The following is a 23,739-nucleotide window of genomic DNA, read 5'->3' as shown; positions in this document are numbered from 1 at the left end:
ATTGGGCATGACATTTTAACGATATCGTTGCAATTTTTCCACATGTACAAGTACAATCAGTTCATGCGTACTTTTTCTAGCAGTTATGCTAACTTAAATCGATGGAAAATAGACTGATGTTGTAAATCATATAAATTGTAGGGGTCATAACTTTTTTTTAATGATCCATGGTACACGAAAGTTGTTAGTTTTTTTTTAATAAAAATAATTAATAATAATTCCATATATTTTCTTTAATAATTCAAACCGTCGACATAATAATTGGAAGGAAGCGTCGTCAAGTCTTCCATAAGATTTTTAGGAAACAAAAAAGTTTACAAAGTTTCAAATGGAAATGTCAAATCCTTGGCGATTAAAAAATACCATATGGTTGACATTCTCAATATATATATATTGGTAGACAAAGTAGTAGAAACTATATAATTTAATAAATTTAGGGTAGAAATAATCCCTATTTTTATATACCCAAAAATAATGCAGTGTAAATCCTTGTAGCTTGATACTAGGCAATTATTGTGATGCATCAAATAACTCAGTGCTCCTCACGTACGCGTTGGGTAGAAATAAATTTGTGCAGTCGTAGAAATAAATTATAGGTAAACACCAATCAAGAAACTGAAAATAATAAAATAAAATAAATTCTAGATGATGCAAGTGGCGAAGTCGCCCACATGGCCACATGTTGGTATTTTATTTATAGGCCCCCCACCATTTTGGTATAGTATTTTACAAAATATCACTTTCCCTACACATCTTTGAATTTAATGAATGTGTACAATTGTCCAAATTGGGATGGGGTATGATTAAATTGATTTGTCACATCAATATAGCTCCACAATTTTGAAACACAAGACTATGAATAAAGAGAGTTTCTATGCAAATTTTCAGATTAAGGAACTTCAAACCTACTGAAAGCTTCCAGATTTGCTAGTTACAATACAAATTTGGAAGGAATAAATTACAATAAAATCAAGCTGGCAAAATATATTTACTCAGAAATGGCAAAAAAACACAACATCGATGCTTTCTTACAAAATCTGGGTCATAAATTGATGAACACAAACAAATGAATATCTGACAATGTAAGCAAAGGAACCTGAAAATTTTATCAACAGCAAGTGAAAGATGGAGCAACCCGGCAACGACGAAAAACGATCAGAATCATCAGCTCTGTGGTTGTCAGCAGGAAGATGCACCTATGTCCAAACTAGAATCTCAAGCTCTGTGTTCTATCTATTCCACAAGTCGACTCTAAACCTGCGTTTCACAGTTCGATTCTCTTAGCATCAATTCGATTCTTCTGAGGAAATTACTTGCAAGGTGCATGTCATGAAAAGATGATACACGCAAGAACATAAAAACACATAAATTTATAGCTTTTACTGATCAGAAACAGGAGATGCCAGAAGAAATGAAAGAAATCGAGTCATATTCATTTCATGATCTAGGTGAAAGTAATACCTTATCTTACTCATCAGCCTTGGGTTTTTTTCCAGCCAGAATTTGGGATATATGTAATCCCCGGCTGAAAGCTTGGTTGAAGAGAATCCTTGTCTGCATGTTTTGGAATCCAGGCAGCCATGATAGGAGGGCGACGGGGGCCATCACGATAACCCCAAACATGATGTCATACATGCGAGCTACAGAGAGAACAATCTCCCAAAGCATTGTTTTCTGCAGAAAGGAACGAAGGACCTGTGCGATAGATATAAATGCCCAACCCGTAGGAACGAAAGCCAATAAGCTGGTGAAGATATCCACGAATTTGAACTGGGTAAACTGAAGCAAGGCAACTATAACAACAACTCCGAAGATGATCACAAGGAACTGAACCAAACGATAGTAAATGTGCTCCTTTGCTGAATATTTCTCCCGAGCATAAGCTAATACCCAATAAAACCCAAAAGCCACGAGCACATATATCCATGAGAGTAAGTAAACAGCAATGCTCTTGCTACCAGCAGCAATGCCTAAGTGATACACGATACCATACTGGAAAAAGAAGAAACGGAGGTTCAAAATGATCTCCAGTATTTTCCCCCAAAGCCCAGTCGTCCTTAAATGGTCTTGCTCTTCATACCACCACTTTTCCCAGCTCTGTTCAGATTTTGCAAACACACCACCCTTGAACCATATCCAATTCATAAAGTCATCAAAGTCGTACACAGTTTTTAACCAATCAAAGCCCAAAGGGTTAAAAATGAAGGGGCCCAAAATCCATGAAACCACTAAAAACCAACTGGTAATAGTCAATGCTATGTACACCAAAGTATCTTTAGCTACTGGGCTGTAAGAAGCATAAATAGTAAGTATCAATCCAAGTTCAATAGCCTTAACAAAATGGCTACGGGCATATAATCTATAGTTCTCAGCAAAGCTCTTATGCTGCACCACAAAACCACGGCCGGTTGCACGGTATTTTGCACCACCATGCAGAACTGTTCTGCCAAAGTAGTGGCCACGGGTCCCCATGGAAAATGTATAAAACACAGAAGAAAGTTGGAGCTGCATTGTTAGAAAATCCCAAATAGAATTCAGAAATCCATGCTCAAGGGAGTTCTCCACAACCATTGGTAAGGCAGTAAAGAGACCAAGTTGGATGATGAGCTGCTGGTTCAAGATTGTACCAAGTGCTCGATTATCATTGGCATTTGACAAGGCAGCACCTTCAACCCCACTTAATGCCAAATAGAGCCGACCCCACAAAAATGCATACACGGTGAGGAGAATCATCATGGTATTGAAGAAAAAGCCAACGGTTGTATAAAAGAATGAAAGCATTCGAAAGAAGTCCAGCCGATGACCCAACCTATAAACATCTCGACTTAGTATCTGCTCGCCATTCCCGCTGGCAACCTTGGCTTCAAACATAGAGATTTGATTCAGCCCAACATCCCTTCCCTTTCCAACTTGGATGTATTCATGGTGGGTAACATTTCCACCTCTCAAAGTGCAATTGAATCCAGCAAAAATATCCTCACTGATATTGATTACTCTGGAAGCCTTGCTTATACCTCCCCGAGTTAGAAACCAAAACCTGTCAAACACATCAGGATGCCCATAATGCATCCGAACTTTCAATGGATTTGCTAAAACACGCTGCCCCAAGGTGACAAAGCTTGTCTCCTGCGCAGACATGAACCAAGCAAGTGATGATACAGAACCTGTAAAAATGTGCTCCCGAACTCCTAGGATGGTAGGTTTTCTGATACCATAGTAGGACTTGAATTCCTCCAAGAGATTCCGCATCTTTAGAGCTTCCTCAAAGTAGTTATCCTGGTTCATGTCGATGGTCTGAACTGCATCTCCCCTGGTGAATATAATGGCATGATTCTGATTCTCTGGTTTCCCTTCTCCAAGCTTCACCGGACCAGGCAGCTTGACCCGATATATTTCAACTTCCCTCTGCAACTTCTGGTCATATTTCACCAGGACAGAGTAATACTCTTTCTCATCCCTCCCTGACTGCACCTCATCAACATAGGCAACACGAAGTGCTTCGTTATTTTTCATCAAATAAAGTATCTCCTCAGCACGGGGATCCTTCTTCGCCTTTTGAGAACCATAAATCTGGCATGCAACTACGTAAGTAAATTTCATTAAAGCTGTTCCTCGCTCATGCCCTTTGAAAAGAAGACTGACTGAACTACTGGCTCTGCTCAACGTTCTTGAAGAGGGTGACTGTTCTAAGCTCAAACGGTCCACTTCCTCATTACGCCTCATGGAACTCAGTTGCTGAGATCCTTCTCTCATGTCCACCTCAGAAGCAGAATCCAGAAAAGCCAGCAACTCAAGGGCACGGTAGTAATACATCATTCCCCTCACTGTACGGGTGAGTGTCTGGCCTCTGTATGATGCCCACAATCGAAGATCTCTCAGCCTAGTTGTCCACAGTTCTCTTTCACTTTTCATCCCTTCTCTACGCATTCTCTCTAAGAAGTTCCTCCAGTCACTGGCATAAATGGTCTGCATGTAGTAAAGGGTTGAAATCCCATCTTCATTCTCAGTGCGTAGTTGTTCCTTGCTGAATAGCACCTCTTCATTGTAGTATGGGGTAAGAACACTGAAGGCTCTCATTTTCTCAACTTGAGGAGCATGAGGCATGTTCATGAACAAGGAATTACTGAAGAAGGCAATTCTACGTCTTGCCTCAAGATTCTCTGGAACTTTTTGCATGGAATCATGAGAGGTGAGAATGGTATGTAACCGCCGAACCCGGCGATAGAAAGTTTCATTACTTGCACTAGGCAACTCAACAGCATTCTGAAAAAGTAATGCTTCACCAGAAACTGCCTTTTGAGGAGCTAGACCATCCGCTATCAGCTGGTCACTGTTTCTAGGCTCTTTCAGGAAATCTCTGATAGCCGCCTCATAAAGGGCCTGAAGAGCATTCACCACCTTATCAGCATTTTTATCAGGCTTCACGATAAGATCAAGAAGACGGACCAACTTATCATAGATCTTGGGGAGGGCAGTCAGGTCATAGTTTTTTGTGAATTTCTCCAGCTGAACAAATTGATCGATTTCTTGGAAATAAGTTCTGATTATGGAGCGCTCCTCAGAATCATATTTCACAATTGCCGGCAAAAAATGCTTTAAGCTGTCATATGCTTCAATAACTGCACAACGTCTATACTCAGACTTGCAGACTTTATACCAAAGCCACCTGTCGGGAGCATCTATTAACTCTTTTGCCTGGCTCAGAGCAAGAAGCAGCTCATTACACAGGAGTAAGCATGGCCACTGAATCACCCCAATTTCCCAGTTACTTCTAGGATCATTCCTGTCATTTTGAGGCAGCTCCAAAAGCTCAACCTCACGGTCAGAGATAATGTCTTCCTCTCTGAACGTAGTGATTACCTCATTCCATATTAATGCAAATTTGTAGGCCTCAACCTGGTTGGAGTCAAGTTTCTTAAATGGCCGGCCCAGTCCATATCTCAGCTTCAATCGATGAATGGCATCCTTGATCTTGTTCTTAATATTACCTCTTGTATTCAAGAGCTGCTCCTCAGGCATAAGATTAAATTGGATAGCACTAGCAAAGAATTGAAATCTCAACCTCAACTGCTGCATATTCCGAATTTCACCCAAGTGATCAAACAACCCAACTGCTGCACCGACAAATGAAGAGTATATTGAGTACCAAATCTGGATATCCATTAGGTAAATCAAAACAACTGGAAGCCACAGCAGGCCAACTGCAAACCGATTACTGTTGTCAAAGAATTCATGCCACTCATAAGTAACATTTTTGAGATCCAGCAAAGCCTTTGTTGGAGCAATCATGGGCTTAATCTGCATGAAGTAACTAAAAACAAACTTTGTGGCAAGCACTGCAATCCAGAAAAGGCTATACTTAACATTGTCAACAAGACCTTCCCTTAGCCCTCGACCCACAAAAGTCCTGCTCTGGAACCACCACGACAGCAAATAAAATATCTTCCAGTTTGTGTTCTCCAAAAAGTTCCTAATCCATGGTAGCACAAATAAAGCCACAGCCAACAGCTCTGGAGCAAGAAAAGCCACCACAGCCTCAAGAAAATTAACCATTCTCCTCTTTGTTGCACCACTATCCCAGTTACGATCACGATCTTTCTGATCCAAAATCTTTCCGTATAATACCCCAAACACCACAATCCACCCAGCCGCAACCACAGTTTTCAAAATCATCCTCACCCCCAAAGACTTGGTCTCCCTTGAAACCAAGCTGTACTGCATTCCCATATCCAACAGAGACTGCAAGAACCTCAGAGCACTCCATGTTATAAACACAGTCAAGCACTTGCCCTGAACTTCTGTAGTTCTCAACGACTGCCACGGATACTCCCTCCCCTCCCAAGCAACAATAATCGCTGCTTGAAGAAACAAAAATAGCATAATCCACAACTTATCAAAGCTCCTAAACAAGTTCCAAAACGACCTCTGTTCAACAAACCCTGTCTTCCCTACCTTCTTCCCCTTGTGTCCCGTCACGAAAAAATTACTCCCAAGATCAATCGGCCATTTCAGCTTCTCAAAACACCTCTTACTCCAAAAGTACTCATTAATATCGTCATAATTCCGCCACGCAGAATGCGCCGCCGTCCCATTCTTACTATTCTCCACCTCAGCTTTAATTGTGTCATAAATTGGCCTCACAATTTTATTCAGATATGCATTCTCCCCAGAAACAGAGGGCAAAAACGGCCTCCCCGTGTTCTCATCAATATAATCCTCCAATATCTTATTCAATTCCATCGCCATATTGTGAAAAATATAACAAATACATTCCGGAACAAAGCGCAGGTTAGCCGACTCACCCCAAATCAGGAGATACAGCGACACGTACAGCAGCTCCCGGCGGTGATCCGACGCCACGTGGCGGGAGTGGGAGTCGGAGAGCCAGATGTTCGACTTGAGGTTGAGGTACGAACACCAATTAGAGTAGTTCCGCAGCAGGGAGCGGCGGAAGCGGCGGAGGACGGCCGGGTCGAGTGTGTCGATGTTGTCGGGCGGCGGCGAGAGGCGCATCTGAGCGTTGGAGAGGTGGAGCACGAGATGCTCCCTCTGGTTCCTCACGCTGGAGGCCTGGAACCCGAAGAACAGGGCGAGCCAGTCGAGGAGGTCGTAGTGGGGCTTCCATGGCGCGAAAGGCGGGCGGCGGAGGTCGCCGACGGAGCGGAGGGCGGCGGCCGCCGCGCGGACCTCGGGGAAGCGGAGGGAGGGGTGGTCGGCGAGGAGGTTGTGGACAGGTATGATGTTGTAAACGTCTTCGTCGTCGACGCTCTGATTCATTGCTGCATTCGCGGAATCGCGGAGATCTGAGGGTTTAGGAAGGCGTTTGGGGTGATTCCTGTGAGGAAATTGAAGGTCTGAGCCGCGGCCGCCGCGGTGATGGCGGCAGTGGTGGCGGCGGCGGTGGTGGTGGCGGAGGGGTTTAGATTTGGCTGTTTTGGATGGCGGAGTGGTGATTTGAGAGGGCTGAGGTATTCAAATGGTAATGGCGGATGGAAATTTACGCCATTTCAGTGAGAGAAAGAGATGGGTTTGGACATCGATTTTGGTGGTACCTCATGCTTCCGTAGTTGGACGTAGATTTCAAACTTTTTTCTATGGGTGTGACAAAAGGTTGGCTTTGTTGGACTAGGTAAACTCAAAGGCAATATTTTTATTTCAAAATGGTTAAATAAAATATACAGTGTGGTAAAAGTAGTCAGGGTTACTTACAACTTAAGTTTCATTACTTCAAGAAAAAGAAAAAAAAGTTTGATAAAAAAATTGTTTATAAATTTCTCGAGTTTAAATTTGTTTTATTTGATTCGTTTATGAGCTCGTTATAATATTAATGAGCTATTATATCTATATAAATACATATACATATTTTCTTTCAAAAAAAAAATACATATACATATTTATTTAGAAAATATAGTATAATTTTCAAAAGAAAATAATTTTCTTTTATTTGATACAAACGTAGATAGATATTGAAACATAGTTGAGTCAATTGTGAATCTTAAATTAAGTTCAAGATTGACTAAATAATAAACGAATGATGTTTGACATTAATAATACCGAGTTTGGCTCAATTTATCTCACCTAGATGACTAAATACAATCATTCTCTCTAGTCTTATTTCAAGTGTCCTGAATTTTTTTTTCCCGACACAATTATTTAAGAAAATATTAACTAGATTCTTAAATAGTGTGGTGTAGAGTTGAAAAGGTAATTTGTCCTTTAAAAATTCTTATTTTTTTTAGATTAATTTTTTTCATAAAGAAAAATAAGACATTTAAAGTGAGACAACAAAAAAAACAAATAAGACATTTGAAACGGAGCAGAATGAGTAATATTTAAATAGACAATATCCCAAAAATAACATTGTATTTACAACATTGCTACTAAATTGGGGTTTTAGAATTGAGATGTTTTATCTTGCATGTTATGCATGCTAGTTAGTATATTAAGTCGCATCATGTTGAATATTTAAAATTAACGAGTTATTTAAAATAATTAAAAAAAGGTCGCAAAATATCTATAGATATGCAATTATAAGCATTAAAAATATTTTCGATTCTAATAATAACCTTTACCGCATACTCCATAATGTGGGATATATTGAATAATTTTGGTCATGCAATTATCTTACCTTACTACCTTATCGTATCTCTCAAATTATATTTCACAATCATTATAAAGAAAATTGTCATAAAATATCAATAAACTAAATTTATTTTTATTTATTTCTGTGTCGAGACTCGAGATTACCTTCAAACTTATATTCAGGGCGGGATCTCAAAATATACTTGAATTAAATGTAGCATCATGTAAAATTCTTAAAACTTTATTATATTTCGCTTAATTTTTAGTCAAAGAACCTCGTATTTAGTGTCAAACATTTGTCTAATTCGCATCCGCTGTGTCTTAAAAAAAAATAAAAATAGTAGAATCTGCTCATGTGAGGTGCCTAGTCAAAGGTGAGAAAGTCGAAAAATAAAATACCCAATTTTCTGTCAATGCAAAAAGCACTTTTTTCCTTTTCCTTTTTTTAGTTTACCGATAATTTTTAAGGTTAATATTGTTTTAAATCCCGAATTTTTAGTCTATTTTAAAACTTTTTTAAATTTTTTTAATATTTTTTATAAAATATTTCGAACTTTTAACATTTTTTCACAAAATATCCTAAATTTTCGTTTTATCCTAAAACATTTGAACTTTCAATATTTTCTATAAAATGTCTCGCTACACAAAATTTGATGATCGAAAGATAACTCTTACCAAATTGATTGCAGTCAACTTGTGAATCTTATAGCACTGAGTTGATAATTTAAGATTTTTTTGACGAAATGAATCATCTTTTATAGGTAACCAAATTTTGCATAACGAGACATTTTATAGAAAACTAAGAATTTTTTTATGAAAAAAAGTCGAAAGTTTAAAATTTTTAGGAAAAAACGAAAGCTCGGGATATTCTATAAAAAATGCTGAAAGTTCGAAGTTTTTTAAGAAAAAACTAAAGTTCATGGCATTTTATAAAAAAATATTAAAAATTCAAGACATAAAACAATATTAAACCCTAATTTTTATACAATCACTTTTATATAGTTTAAATAAAACAAATGCTCACTGTGAGAAGGGGAAAACCAATGGGAAAAAAAGATTAATTTTATGATTATACTATTATTAAATTACTTTTTTTATTATTCTCACATGAATTCCACACTTTCTTTGTGTTGTTTTTCTTTAAACTAATTGATTGAAAATAATAGAATGTTTATATACTGGGTTCTTTAAGCAAAATCTTGACGTGTAATTAAGCTAATTTTTTCTAATTTTGGTGACATTATGCTTGTTTGAGTTAATATTTTATCTTGGCCCATGAAGTGTTTTTTCCTTAACATAAATAAAATAACTATATGTGAAAGACAACACGAATTATTAAAGAATAAATATACCGAAAAATCAGTATATCGGTCATATCGTACCGAAAAATACCGTGAAATACTGAACTTAAGGTATACCGAACTTTTCGGTAAGGTATGATACCGTACCGAAGATTTTCGGTAAGGCAAAATGTATAGGTTTTCCAAATACTGGGGTATACCGGTGTATACCGATACCGCGATATATACCATAAAAATATATAAATACCGTATTAAAGGTGTATATCGAAACAAGGTATGGTACCACATCACCGGTATACCAGTATATACCGAAACAAGGTATGAAAATAATTATAAAGAGTTAATATATAATTATAATTATGTTTGTAATTGTAAAATAAGATGCAACTAATTTATATAAGAATTTACAATGATATCAAAATAATTATAATTTTCAAGTACATTTTTGAAAATAAATAAATGAGGGTAAAGATAATCAAATGATATTAAAGATTGTATTGTATTTATATAATCAATAACTAATTTTAATTTTCTAAAATAAATTATATCTAACTTATAACATTAATATAATTTATTATATAATATATGAATATACAAATATGAGGCTATAAATATAATTAAATGATTTAAAATGAATAATATATAATAAATATGTAATATAATTTAATGTATTGTTTAAATTTATTATATTTACTTTATGTGAGTCACATAATTATATTATATTGTATAGTCTATAACTAAGATTAATTTTTTAAAATACGTTAATTAAATCTAACTTACAACATCAATATAGTTTGATATATAATACATGAATATACAAGTATGAGGTTATAAATATAATCAAATAATATATAATAAACATGTTATACAATTTAAAATAATTAAATTATAGTATTAATGCTTATATTAATATTATAACATAGTTATAATATAATCTTAATCTTACGTAAGTTACATAATTATATTGTATAGTCTATAACTAAAGATTATTTTTCTAAACTAAATTACATCTTATTTATAAAATCAATATAGTTTTGATTTATAATATATGAATATACAAGTATAAGACTATAAATATTTATACAATTTAATATTAATGTAGGTACTGTTTATTTTTTTGTCAACTTGTGATATATTTTAATTATTATGACGTTATTATATGTGTTAGATGTTGTTTATTGCGTAAATAAGTTTTTAAAAATTAAGTTGTATGTATACTGTAACAAATTTTATCAATTTTGGTATGTCAGTTATTTTGGTATACCGTAAAAGTATAGTATACCGAAACAAAGGTACGATAAAGGTATGAGATTTTTACATACCGTAATTAAGCTATACCGGACTAAGGTATACCGTAGCTAAAGGTAAGGTAAATGTATGAGATTTCTTCATATCGGAGGTAAAAATATGGTATAAGGTATGACCAATTTAATACCGTCCCACCTCTAGAAAATTGTCATTAGAACTTGAATAATTTTATTGTAATGTCATAGAGAATTACATGAAATAATAAATATATCCAGTTACATTGTCGCCGTCCACGAACTTGAATTGAGAATTTTTTTTATTTAATTTATTCTTTAAATAAAAATATGGTTTAATTAGTTTACTATATTGTTTATAATGTACCTAAATTTTTTGAATTTTATTTTATTTTTTTAAAAGAAAAATATAAAAAAAATAACTATAATGTAAATAATAAAATAAAAGGATTGATTAATTTGTGAATGAACACAAGCACAATACAGCTGTTTAGCATCACTCTCGACCCAACAAAAAATGAGTTAACTGATTACTAAAATGATCACCCATTTCATATGATAAAAAATTAAAAATTAAAAAAGAAAAAAAAGTTGTGTCGCCCCATCCCAAAATTTTACTCACTACTATACTAGTGGGGATTGGTTCAACATCAAATCAACTAATAAGTGTAAATGTACAACAATTTTTTTTAGGGTAGTAAATGTACAACATTGATCGTGTAATTATTGCATTTCTCAATGTAAACAAATAAAGCAAGGACATTAGGACAATGAATGAACGATGAAAAAAGACAATGAGTTAAAGATTAGTAATACTAATTCATTACGTGAGTAGTCGATATTACTCCCTCCGTCCCATTGTATGTGAATTTTTTTTGTGGACACAAAAATTAAGAAAAGTGTATTTTGTTTATAGGTGAAAAAGTGAAAATGCGTTTAAAAGATAAAATCTTTACCAAAAAAGAAAATAGTCTCACTTACAGTGGGACGCCTTAAATAGAAAGAGTCTCAGATACAGTGGGACGGAGAGAGTATTAAAACTTCAAGAACATGTCTAACGAACTAATAATGTGTTGTGAAGTAATTTATAAGTTTAACGAGTATTTACATGTACTATTATCTTTTTTTTTTTTTTAATTTGGGGGAGTTGGGGAGGGGGAGCAGTGGGGTTTGAACCCGGGACCTCATTGTTCACACACAGGAGGTCGCACCGCTTGGTGTCCCCTTGAGGACTTACATGTACTATTATCGTTACATTCCAAATGGTCCCTTTTTATGATCATTAAAAAAGTTAATTACTTGTAAATCATAAGGAAAAAAGACAATTTGACAAGTACTAATGTTGTCCACCTAACCTAATTATATATCTTACATTACGTCTATATTAGTAAAACAATAAGTATTTAATGAATTTTGGTTGAAAAATTGTCGCATATTTGACTTCTAAATGTAGAGCAAACTTCACACTCATAGTTGTCCTGCGTTTTTATTAAGGTTGCGTTTACTTTAAGGCGACGTTTATTTTTTGATGGATAAATTTATTCATTGAAAAGGAAGAATAACAAAAAATTATACTTTAAAATGTCTCCTTCTTTTCCAACATTTGATACAAAAAGAGATGCTCACATATAGAGATGGCAATTTACATGCAGGTAACAGATATCTGTGACTATTCGACCCTAATAGGTGCGGGTTTCAGGAGAATTTGATATTCACAGATAGTTTCGTGGATACAATTCACTATCCATTTAGTTCGCGGGTATGGGTTTGGAAACTAACTATCCATACCCGCGAAACCCATTTACCCGCAAAAAATACCCGCAAAAATACCTACGAAATACCCGTAAAATATGGGCTTTGGATATACATATCAGATATGAGCCAACATATCCTTTCTGAAAAAAGGCCCAAACACTACCTAAACCCTAAGGCCCTTAACAATTCAGTCGATTCCCCAAGTCCCTAACAAATCAATTCTGTCGATTCCCACACACTCAGCCGTCGATTCCGCCACCCAGCCCTAATAATTTCGCCCCCCGGCCGCCCCACGATTTAGTGGTGATTTTTTTTTTTTGTGATTTGTGGTGTTTATTTTGTTAAATTTATTATTAATTTATATTTAAATTCTGTTTCGCGGGCATCCGGTGGATAGCGGGTGGCGGGTATCCGACGGGTAAATGGTTGGCGGATACCCGACGGGTGGCGGGTTTGGATAACATTTAATATCCACGGATAGTTTCGTGGTTCAAATTCACTATCCATGTAGTTCGCGGGTATGTGTATGAATAGCCACTATCCGTGCCCGTCGTACACGATTGTCATCCCTAGTCCCACCTACTTTTACTAAAAATAAAAATGGATATTAAAATGTGGGACGGCCAAAAAAGGAAAGTTTGATACTAAATTAAAGCTGAAACTATTTTATAGATATTTTTATACATTGTATCAAATATAATATTAATATGACATATAAAAAAAAGGGTAAAGGCCACTTTCTGTCCCATCGTTTTAGCAAATTCTCTAAAATGTCCCAATCTAACGATAATACCAAAACGATACCCAACCTATCACAAAAATATCGTCTGTGTCCTATTAAAATTTTCCGACAATCGAAAACCGATGTGGATTGTCGGAGTTACAACATGGCATATTGACGTGGACGAAATATATCTAGCTGAAAAACTTTTTAATTTGCCTCTTTTTCTAAAAAAAAAAAAGCAGAACGACATCGTTTGGTTAGGAACGTCTATGCCATCATCCCCATCACCATCACTGAATTCCTAAATATGAGCACCGACACGACGGCGGCAACGACAACCTTGGCATTGCCGAGCACCTGTAGCGTCAACGCGCTGGTATGCTTCGTCACTAGGAAATTTATGAGGTTAACCAAATATGCCACTGTGGGATTCACCATTAAGCGAAACACCATGAATCCATCAACCCTACTTTTCTCGACCGTGATCACGAGCACATTTCCCTCTATGTATAATGTGAAGGGCATCAAAATCACGGCGGCCATGGACGCCATGTAGAGTAATAGATTCATTGAGTGGAGCTTCTCTACTTTGGAGGTAAGGAGGAGGCCTTGGACGATGGATTTGAGGGCACGGCCAGCGATGGAGCCGACACACATGAGGAAGCTGAAGAGGTGGAAAAGGGGTTCGTTGTTGCTGGCGAGGACGATGGGGACAAGGTCGGCGTAGACCTCGGTGGACTCGGTTTTGCAGGTGATGAGGAAGGCGAAGATAGCGGTGAAGAAGGGGGTAGTGGCACTGATGGCCTGGTTGAACGAGATGGGGAGGTATCGGAGGGAGGTGTTGCCGCAGATGACGGAGAAGGAGAGATGGCATGAGGGCGAGGATCTTGAGGAACTAGCGGCGACGATTGTGGATGGGTTGGAAGGGGACGTTTGTCACGTTTCTAACCAAACGATGTTGTCCTGCCTTTTTTTTAAGGAGCAAATTAAAAAGTTTTCCGACTAGACATATTTCGTCCACGTCGATATGCTATGTTGTAACTCTGGCAATCCACGCCAGTTTTCGATTGTCGGAAAATTTTAATTGGACACAGACGATTTTTTTTGTGATAGGTTAGGTATCGTTTTGGTATTATCGTTATGTTTAAATATTTTTTAGAATTCGCTAAAACGATGGGACAGAAAATGTAAAAAAAATATCTCAATCAAACATATTACATCTTATCTCATATCTTATCTCATAGCATGTATCAAACGAGTCCGATAAAGTTGAAAAAAGTATTATGCAGCTATTAACTAACTCCACATGCCGACATGCGCGCATCAAGAGGACTGCACAAAAATTATCTAAAATAATCGATTAATGTATTGAGATTTTTTAATGAATGCGTCAAAATCAAGGAGAAAAAGAGGGAAAGAGTTGGAAGAGGAAACAATGGATGGATAAATTTGGAAAAGTAGGTGGTCATCATTAGGGATGGCAACGGGCCGGATCTGGACCGGGTCTGGCCAATACCAGATCCAGATCCGTTTTCATATACCAGATCCAGATCCAAATCCAGATCCGTGGATCTGAAAATTTTGGATCCAGATCCAGATCCGTCAGATCCGCGGGTCCACGGGTCCAGATCCATGGATCTACTATTTTTAAATTAAATTAACAAAATTTCACAAAATCAACAATATCTAATTTCCATCATGAAAAATATAACACAAAATACTTTTATCTAATTACTTTTAGTTTTTATTCTTTTGAATATAATTTATTTATTATTTTTAATTTAATTAATATTATTAGTAAACTAAATATAAAATATAAAATATATATATAATAAAACGGATCCACGGGTCGGATTTGGGCCGGATCCGGATCTAAAATTTCAAGATCCAGATCCAGATCCGTTTTCAAAATTGAGATCCAGATCCAGATCCAGATCCGTCGGGTCCAAAAAATTGAGATCCAGATCCATAAAAACGGATCTGGATCCACGGATCTGGACCGGGTCCAAGATCCACTGCCATCCCTAGTCATCATCTTCAAATACTAAATCAAAGCATTGATAAATTTACAAATACGTCACTAAATATAAATTACTAAACATGCATATCAACATCGTTTATTATGAATATTCACATTGGATATAGACTAAATTGTCTCACGATAATTTAAACTTAATTCACGTATAATTATAGTGGCTGAACAACCTACTAACCCTTCAAACATATTACGATTGAGGATGCAAAACTAACATTATAAAAGATAATCATATACTATGCGTGAAACTATATATTGCATGTTATTTATTTTTAATATAGTTTTTTTAATGTTAATTATTTGTATTTATACATATGTATAATTTGTTTTTTTTATATATAGTTTAAGTTTTATAAAAAGAAGATACAAATCTTGTATTGATAGATTTATTGAAAATCGCAAGATAATTAGAGAAAAATGATGTGATATTAAAAAAATAATAACATACTCCATCCGTCTCAATTCAATAAGCCACAAAATTTGGTCACAAATATAATAAAATAGGAGAGGAAAAATATTTTTTTTATGGTAAATTTGTGAAAAAGTATGAGAGAGAAATGAAGATATTGTATTAAAGAAGAGATAATTTTGTAGGGGTCACAATGACATTTGGTATAAATAATGGGTTGTGTGAGAGTATTTGTTAATTATGTATGATTTTCCATTTAGAAAAGTGACATTGAATTGGAACGTTCAAATAAGGAAACATGACATATTGAATTGAGACGAAGAGAATACAAATTTTAAGGTACAACCACAATTGAGAATTTTCGTTTTGTAAATATAGTGTTATTTGAAAAGGTGTACATATATTCTTCATAGACACATTTTTTTATGGGTTAATTGTCGCAAAAACCATATACTTTTTCGATTTTTGGTTTTTTCCCATGACAAAAAAATCTGAACTGAAATACATCAATTGGAAAATTAATTGCAATTTTTCCATGCGTCCATCTTTTTCCCAAATTGAATCCGAGGTGGCAATCGGATTTCCAGCGTGTCATCGCCGAGAATTGAACGAGACAACGCCGTTTTAATTTTAATCAAATGACGCCAGCAGACCAGTCAACGGTCGCCTGGTTGGAGTTTTGCGGCGGTAATGAAGCTTTTTTGAGTCCCGTCACCTTGACCTCCGGCGCCAGCAGACCAGTCAACGATCGCCTTGCCCGAGCCTCGTGACTCCACCCCGAGTCCTCGATGCCGGCGGTGATTGGCAGTTGGCACGACAATTAGTTTTGAGAGAACTGATTCAGATCCCGGCTCCCACCTCCGCCGCCCTCGTCTCGCCTCCAACCTCCGCCCTCTCGCCTCGCCGCTTCCACACACCGCCTCCGCCCTCCCCTTTCCTCTTCCAGTTCGCTCGCCTCAATTCTCATTAATTAGGGCTCATTGCTTGACAAAGTAGGGGAAGAGAGACAGAACTAGATCTGCGGCGCCTCTTTCAGAAATTTGGGTTTCAGGCGGCGGCGGCGACGATAAGGACAGATTTGTGAACATTTAACGGAGGTTCTTCCGCCTACACTCTCTTTTTCTTGATTTTTGGTTTGGTTTTCTTGGGTTTCTTGAATTTGGGGGAAAAACATTTGTTGGACGGCGGCAGGAGTATAGATGTTCAGCTTTGATTATGACTTCCGACGTCTCGTTGGCGTCTTCGCCGGGCAACGGCAAGTTTCAACAGGTGTCCAAGTCAGCAGGCGGCGGAGAAATTTCCCTTCTGTTTATGTGGCTGCCTAGTCATTAATTTATTTTGACAGATGGAATGAATTATGCCACGTTTAATCGGAGCTACACCGGAGCTCGCCGGAAAAATGGACGCGGGGGAAAATTGCAATTAATTTTCCAATTGATGTATTTCAGTTTAGATTTTTTTTGTCATGGGAAAAAACCAAAAATCGAAAAAGTATATGGTTTTTGCGGCAATTAGCCCTTGTTTTATATATATATTCGAAATATATATTACTCCCTCCGTTCCTGCTATCTTGATTCGTATTCCTTTTTTAGCGATCCCGACTATTTTGATGCATTTCCTTATATGGTAATTTTTTTCTCTTTATTCACATTTTCATTTTTTCACACATCACACTTAACACTAAATACTAGTTAGTTTTTTAAATTTTTTGTCCAAATTTTTTGTCTCAAAATAGCCTAGACGGAGGAAGTTGTATAATCAATTTTACATATCTATTAAATTTTAAATATATCATTAAGATTTTTTTTTCTCGTAAAATAAATTATGGATGCGTTTATATAGATGTAGAATTTTCTTTTTTTTTGACAAACACGTCTTTTTTCTTCCTTTTACTTTTGTGGGTCACTAGAAAAACTTTGAGACTAAGTAGTGGAAGAAGTCGTGATCATAATCATAATGCAATAACACGCTTTCATTGTGGAAAGTAATTTCTTAAATGTCAAATGTTCACTCGATATTAGTGGGAAATGAAGAAAATAATTTAAGAAGTGTAAAACGAAAAACCATCGACACGTATTGTAATAAATTTTCGATTTTCAAATACTAATTATTCCGTCACACGAATTTTCTTCGACAATAGAAGGTTCTCTGTAGGACTCTCAGAAAAATAGTCATATCTCATTCTTTATATTTCGATTATATATTAAAAAATAGTATTCACTAATCGACATATATATATATAATATTTCCAAGAAAATTTTGTACTACTATTTATTTATAAAGTCAAACGCATCGCTCTCCTCTGTTCAAATAGGCCAAGTGGCAGTGTTAAGTGCAATTTGATTTTTGTGTTTTTAGATCTGGATCCAGTGTTTTTAATAATATTAAATAAATAAATAATTTATTTGTTGTATGAATTTAAATCTTTAGTGAAGTATCTTTCTGCTTGGATTTACGAGATTGAATTGAACACAGTTTTTTTTTTCTTTTTTCATTTCAAATTCGATGCACCATATGATTTTTCGATGCTGAAATTTGAGTCTCGTGATACTATCGAAAAATATATTGAAATATTGTGTACCTATTTGTTAAAAATTAAAGCATTACATTATTAAAGAAAATATTAAAGGTCACAAAGTATAATTTTTCCCATAAGCTAACATAAAACTGATTCAGTAGATAAATAGGTTAACAAAATTGCAGTTAGAAATGGTACATTTGGGTTTAGTTAATTATAATGGGCTCCAGTGGCCCATTTTAACTAATTAAGAATATTGATTAGGTGATACAAATTGGGCTGCCCAATGAATTCACCCTAGTAGCGTTAAATTATTCATTAGTTTTTTGTATCCGATTAAATATAAAAAGATCGTTCAAGTTCATTAAAAAGTGTCGATAAACAAATGCCCCCTTGAAGCCGTGCGAATTCTTGTCTTCGAATAGTGAGGTTTAGAGTTTAAACCCCATCGCTCCCCCTCTCCCAAGTTAAAAAAAAAGTGTCGATAAATAAATTAAACTCATTTTCTTTTTCTTTTCTGAGGTAAAACTAAACTCAAACATTCAAACTTAATAATAGTTCTCCCTCCACCCCACTTTGTTAGCTTTATATTTCTTCTTGAGATATCCTAAGATAGTTTATTTCTAACTTTAAATTGCATTACGATTATTAATAAAACAATCTTACTTAATGTTGGTGAAGATAATATTCAGAACAATAAATAAGGGTAACATAGAATAATTACATATACAGTATATTTTTCAAAAAAAATATATAATTATATTTTAATATGTGTGAAAAAGTTATATGAACTATCGAAATGGGACGTAAGGAGTATTAAACTTGGTAATTAGTTTCTAGGGTTATTCTTAAAAAATAGTACGAACTTTAACCTTATGATAATCTTTAGCCTAAATTTATAAATATACAAATATAGCTCGTACTTACCTCATCTGTTCAATTAATTATAGTCTGAGATACATTGTTTTTTTGTTTTTTCAAAAAGAAATTATACATGTACAAACAAATTAAATGTTGAACATTCTCAAATGTCATTCACTTGCAATTATTCTCACTATATATATTTTTTAATCATATATTTGAATTTTTAGTTGTATTGTAGTATTCAATAATGCATTCAAAGCATCACCTTAATTAATGTACTATCGTGGCATTCATCTTTATTCTCCATTTTCATTTATCTTAAATTGTCATTATATAAATTCTTAATTTATATATTTTATTTTTTTATTCATTTAAGGAAATATTAATTTCCTTAATAAATTCGATAATTATTCTTTATGATTGAACATAAAATCGATCACATTATGTGTGTACAAATAAGGGCTCTTCAAGAAGTCGAAAAGCAGCCCAACACACGACATTACTGCTGATGATTCTACAACACACGACATCACAGCCGACGATTCTCAAGAACTTCAGACAAGGAAACTCACCGTTGAAATAGCCAGAGATTCAGAGCAGTGATGCAAATGAATGAGTTTGAGCGTGTTTATCTCTCCAATACCCGAAGGGATCTCTTGCAACTGCCAAAGATCTCGAGCAACTAGCTTTTCAAGAACTCGAAAAGCAGAGGCGTCTGCAGCACAACACACGACATCACAGCCGTCAATTCTCAAGAACCCGAGACAAGGAAACTCAGCGTTGAAAGTGCTCCACTCGCCTCCCAAGAAAGAGTTGTGTTCTAGCTCAAGAACTTGTAGATGTGGCAACGAACCAATCGTTGCCAGATCTTCTCGAGCGAGGCTGCAGTTTCACAAGCACAACTTGTTTAGGCAAGTGGGGAATGCAAGCCTCTTGCTCAGCAAATCCACTGGAAATCTTCATAACCTGAAGTGTTTGCAAGTTTCTCAAGTTGCACATGACTGCCAGATCTTCTCGAGTGCTGCTGCAGTGGAGAAATCTTTCCATTCTCTTTAAGGAATCAAGTGGCAACTTCTATTTTCCATTATGATCTGGAAAATAAAACCTCTCCATGATCTTGATGAATTAGCAGTCGGCTTTGACTCCCCTTTCCTCTTTCACCTTCAACGCTTTCTCTCTCACAAGATCCATATCTACAATTACCTTCTGCAGATCGAGACGGTTTTAGATGGGGACAAAATTTGTATGTTTTCATAATTCCCAAACAGGAGGCAGTTGAAAACAATTAATGTTTCATCATCATGCGTATATATTACACAAAACACAGATAGAGCTCAGCAGTAACATCTCTTTCTCGATTCAGTTCCAAAATGGCAAATGTGTGTGAGAGAGAGAGTGAAGGAGAGACATTAATGTAGTAAAACATGAGACAATCTAGACCATCAATTTGCAGATTTATTGAAGCAACATCACAACTACACAATTGAAGCATTTTAAATCATCATAACATACAGATTAAATCAACAAAATAAGCAATTATACTTTCCCCTTAATCTCTATTGAAATAATTCTTGACCTTCAAACACAACATAAATCCTAACTAGAATAGAAGTCCTTTGGTACGAGTTTCTTAACCTTATTAAACAAAATGCTATCTTTACCTTCCCTTTTCACAAGTTCAATCAACATCGAATATGCAGTTTTGTCAACTGTAAATCCCCTTGAATCCATCTCTTCCAACAATGGTATTACATCATGCATCTTGTTCCTTTTGAGAAGACCTCGAGCAAAAACATTGTATGTTACACTATCAGGCAAGTAACCGTTGTTTACCATTTGCGTCATCAAATCCTTAGCCTCCTCTATCTGCCCTTCCTCACAAAGTGCACCGATAAGGATTGTATAAGTTATGACGTTAGGCTGTAAACCTTTGGATGGAAGCTCATGGAACAGATCCTTTGCTTGTCTGACTTTATTGTCATTGCACAGTCCCTCAATGAGGATACTATATGTTATTATGTTTGGAACGATGCCTTTATCTTCCATGGTATGCAACACGGAAAATGCTTCAGGGATACGATGAGCACTGCACAGACCATCCAACAAGATATTGTAAGTCTTCAAATCAGGAGACAATCCTAGAGCTTGCATCTCTTTAAACAAATTCAACCCGTCCTCGCATCTGCCTTCACGAAATAGTGCCTCTAGCATTATTCCATAACATACAACATCGCGCTTTAACCTTTTAGCGGGAATTATGGTAAAAAGACGTGAAGCTTCATCGACTTGCCCCATTTTGCAATACCCGTTCATCAAGATATTGTAGCTTATGATATCAGGCTGGATTCCGGAATTCACTGCCAATTGCAAAATGCATTCGGCTTCATCCATTTTCCCTTGCAAACAATATCCATTCATCAAGATATTGTAGCTTATGATATCAGGCTGGATTCCGGAATTCACTGCCAATTGCAAAATGCATTCGGCTTCATCCATTTTCCCTTGCAAACAATATCCATTCATCAAGCTATTGTAGCTTATGATATCGGGCTTGACTCCAGAGTTCACCGCCAATTGGAAAATGCGTTCGGCTTCATCCACTTTTTCTTGCAAACAGTACCCATTAATCAATGCATTGTATGTGATAATGTTGGGTTGAACATCAATCTCCTTCATAGATGCCAACATATGCTCAGCCTCTTCCACCTTTCCATCTCTGCACCAAGCATCCACAAAGATATTACACGTCACCACATCTGGGCAGACTAGATCAGCTATCATCTTCTTTAACATGTCTTCAGCATCGTCCATTCTTCTCCTATTGCATAACCCCTCAATTATTGAATTATATGTCACAACATTGGGTGAAATCCCCTTATCACCCAAAGAGGAGAAGAGTTGGAGAGCTTCGTCGACCTTTCCATCCTTGCATAGAGCATCAATGACTATGTTGTAAGCATAGACATTGGGTTTGCAGCTCCCTCTTCCTTTTTCCAATGAGCAGAGCAAATCAATTGCCTGTAGAATATCTCCAGCTTTGCATAACCCATTAATTATAGTATTATACGTATATTCATCGGGCTCGCACAGTTGGTAGGCCGACAGCTTCCCCAACAATTTAGCTGCCTCTGGGATCCTTCCAACAAACAGAAGGCCTTTGATGAGAGTGTTAAATGTTACAACATCAGGCTCGTACCCACGCTTGAAAAAACTGCCTAAGATCGCAAGCCCAAAATCAGGCCTTTTCAGTCGGCAGTAGCAATCAATCGCAATACTCAACGTGTAGTGATTTACAGGAGCTTCCCTCTGAAGCATTTTGTCGAACAGATGAAGTGCAGCAGAGTATTGTTTCAGCTTGACCACAGCACTCAGCAATTTTGAGAAAAGGATAACAGAAGGAAGCGGCTCCGTTCTCATCATATCCCGAAATAGAGCGACGGCATCGTTGGGCTCACGTATAGATTCAAAATCGAATCTGGGATAGGAGGAGAAGTGCCTCATTTGGCAGCTGGCATTATCAAAATGAAAACTGGGTACAAGAAATGATTGATAATGTGGAGAAGCGATGGCAAAAGTGGAGAATTTAGATGAAGAATTCGACAAAATTCTACCGAGAAACATGGCGGCGTGGTTCGACCTGATTGTTGGGATAATTTTGCAGAATTTCAGATGTGAAAGCTGAAGAAGGAAAGATAGGGTTTTGGTGAAGAAAGGCGCTTGTTATTCCGATTAATACTGAGCCGTTGATGTTGCTCATCGAATCTCGGCCGTTCAAAGAGTAATCGCGTTTGAGAAGTCGGTGGTGAGGAAACGTATGTTATGCACTATTTTGTGTAGCTAAATTGCAATCTTGTGTAGTTAAAAAGCACGATAGTAAGTGCTAAGATATTAATTAATGTAATAATACAAACCACACACACACACTCCACCTAATGGTTATTGTGGCCGCGAGTATACCTAATGGTTATTGTGGCCGCGAGTATTCGAACTTGTGACCTCTTGGACAACAGGCAACCACCCCAATCACTAGGCCATCCCAAGGTGACTCATTATGTTATTTTGGACTATACACACATGTACTATATAAATGTGTTTACTTTGACTAAAATAGAGAAAAAAATATGTTTTAATTCATTTTCCATCATTTTCACATGTTTACTATGATAAAAAAAAAATTCGAAGCAATGTTCGAGCAACTTCGTTTCATTCATTTTCTCTCAACATTTATCTTTTGGGTGGTGGTGTGAAAATATTTTCAATGATAACGTTAAGTTGGAACTGTAGGGGGATGGGGCAGCCCCTTGCAGTTCCTTCTCTAAGTGAGCTCGTGCAAGTTCACAAGCCTGATTATGTTTTCCTTAGTGAAACCCTTTCTCAACGTCAACGTATGGAAGAAGTTAGATTGAAACTTCAGTTCGATGGTTGCTTTGTTGTGGATAGTGTTGGAAGAAGTGGTGGTCTCTGCATGTTTTGGAGGTCCTCCTCCTCTTGTTCTCTTATTAGTTTCTCACAGAATCACATTGACATGAAGATCATGGATGATAGTGGCGAGTGGCGACTCACTGGATATTATGGGTTCCCAGAGAGGAGCCGCCGTCGCGACTCTTGGAATCTTCTCCGTAGACTGGCGTCGGCCAACTCCCTACCTTGGGTTATCATCGGTGATTTTAACGATCTTCTTGATCCGGGAGAGAAACGTGGACGCGTGTCCCATCCTAACTGGCTCTTCTCAGGTTTTCGGGCTGCCGTCTTGGACTGTGGCTTGTCCGACATCCCTCTCTTGGGATAT

The 23,739-nt window shown here is 36.5% G+C and overlaps 3 protein-coding genes and 1 non-coding gene across 5 annotated transcripts; all 4 read right to left on the bottom strand.

Annotated features, from left to right (window-relative positions):
• Nucleotides 1–964: 964 nt before the first annotated feature.
• LOC131012457 (callose synthase 12-like) lies at nt 965–7,078 on the bottom strand. Its single transcript, XM_057940410.1, has 2 exons — nt 1,462–7,078; nt 965–1,257 (listed from the first exon to the last, which is right to left on the bottom strand). Exon 1 carries the CDS (start codon nt 6,775–6,777, stop codon nt 1,468–1,470), a length of 5,310 nt encoding a protein of 1,769 aa, XP_057796393.1. The 5' UTR covers nt 6,778–7,078; the 3' UTR covers nt 965–1,257; nt 1,462–1,467.
• Nucleotides 3,747–3,827, bottom strand: LOC131013742 (small nucleolar RNA J33). Its single transcript, XR_009097828.1, has one exon. It is a non-coding gene; the product is annotated as a small nucleolar RNA J33 (small nucleolar RNA).
• Nucleotides 7,079–8,132: 1,054 nt separating the features above from the next.
• Nucleotides 8,133–19,997, bottom strand: LOC131013650 (probable sugar phosphate/phosphate translocator At1g12500). Its single transcript, XM_057941778.1, is given in 5 exon segments — nt 8,133–8,197; nt 13,397–13,992; nt 13,994–14,091; nt 19,523–19,665; nt 19,784–19,997. Coding segments are annotated over 5 exon segments (1,116 nt in total).
• Nucleotides 19,337–22,648, bottom strand: LOC131012466 (putative pentatricopeptide repeat-containing protein At1g12700, mitochondrial). Of its 2 annotated transcripts, XR_009097333.1 has the most exons (3): nt 20,612–22,648; nt 19,917–20,156; nt 19,337–19,880 (listed from the first exon to the last, which is right to left on the bottom strand). XR_009097333.1 is itself a non-coding variant. In XM_057940422.1 (2 exons), exons 1-2 carry the CDS (start codon nt 22,569–22,571, stop codon nt 20,035–20,037), a joined length of 2,082 nt encoding a protein of 693 aa, XP_057796405.1. In that variant the 5' UTR covers nt 22,572–22,648; the 3' UTR covers nt 19,337–20,034. The 2 variants fall into 2 exon arrangements, 1 of the variants encoding a protein (XP_057796405.1); XM_057940422.1 differs by having other exon boundaries at nt 19,337–20,156.
• Between the last annotated feature and the right edge of the window lie 1,091 nt (nt 22,649–23,739).

This window comes from Salvia miltiorrhiza, chromosome 2, assembly GCF_028751815.1.
Source record: "Salvia miltiorrhiza cultivar Shanhuang (shh) chromosome 2, IMPLAD_Smil_shh, whole genome shotgun sequence".
Lineage (NCBI taxonomy): Eukaryota > Viridiplantae > Streptophyta > Magnoliopsida > Lamiales > Lamiaceae > Salvia > Salvia miltiorrhiza.
This window is presented reverse-complemented; position numbering and strand designations above follow the sequence as displayed.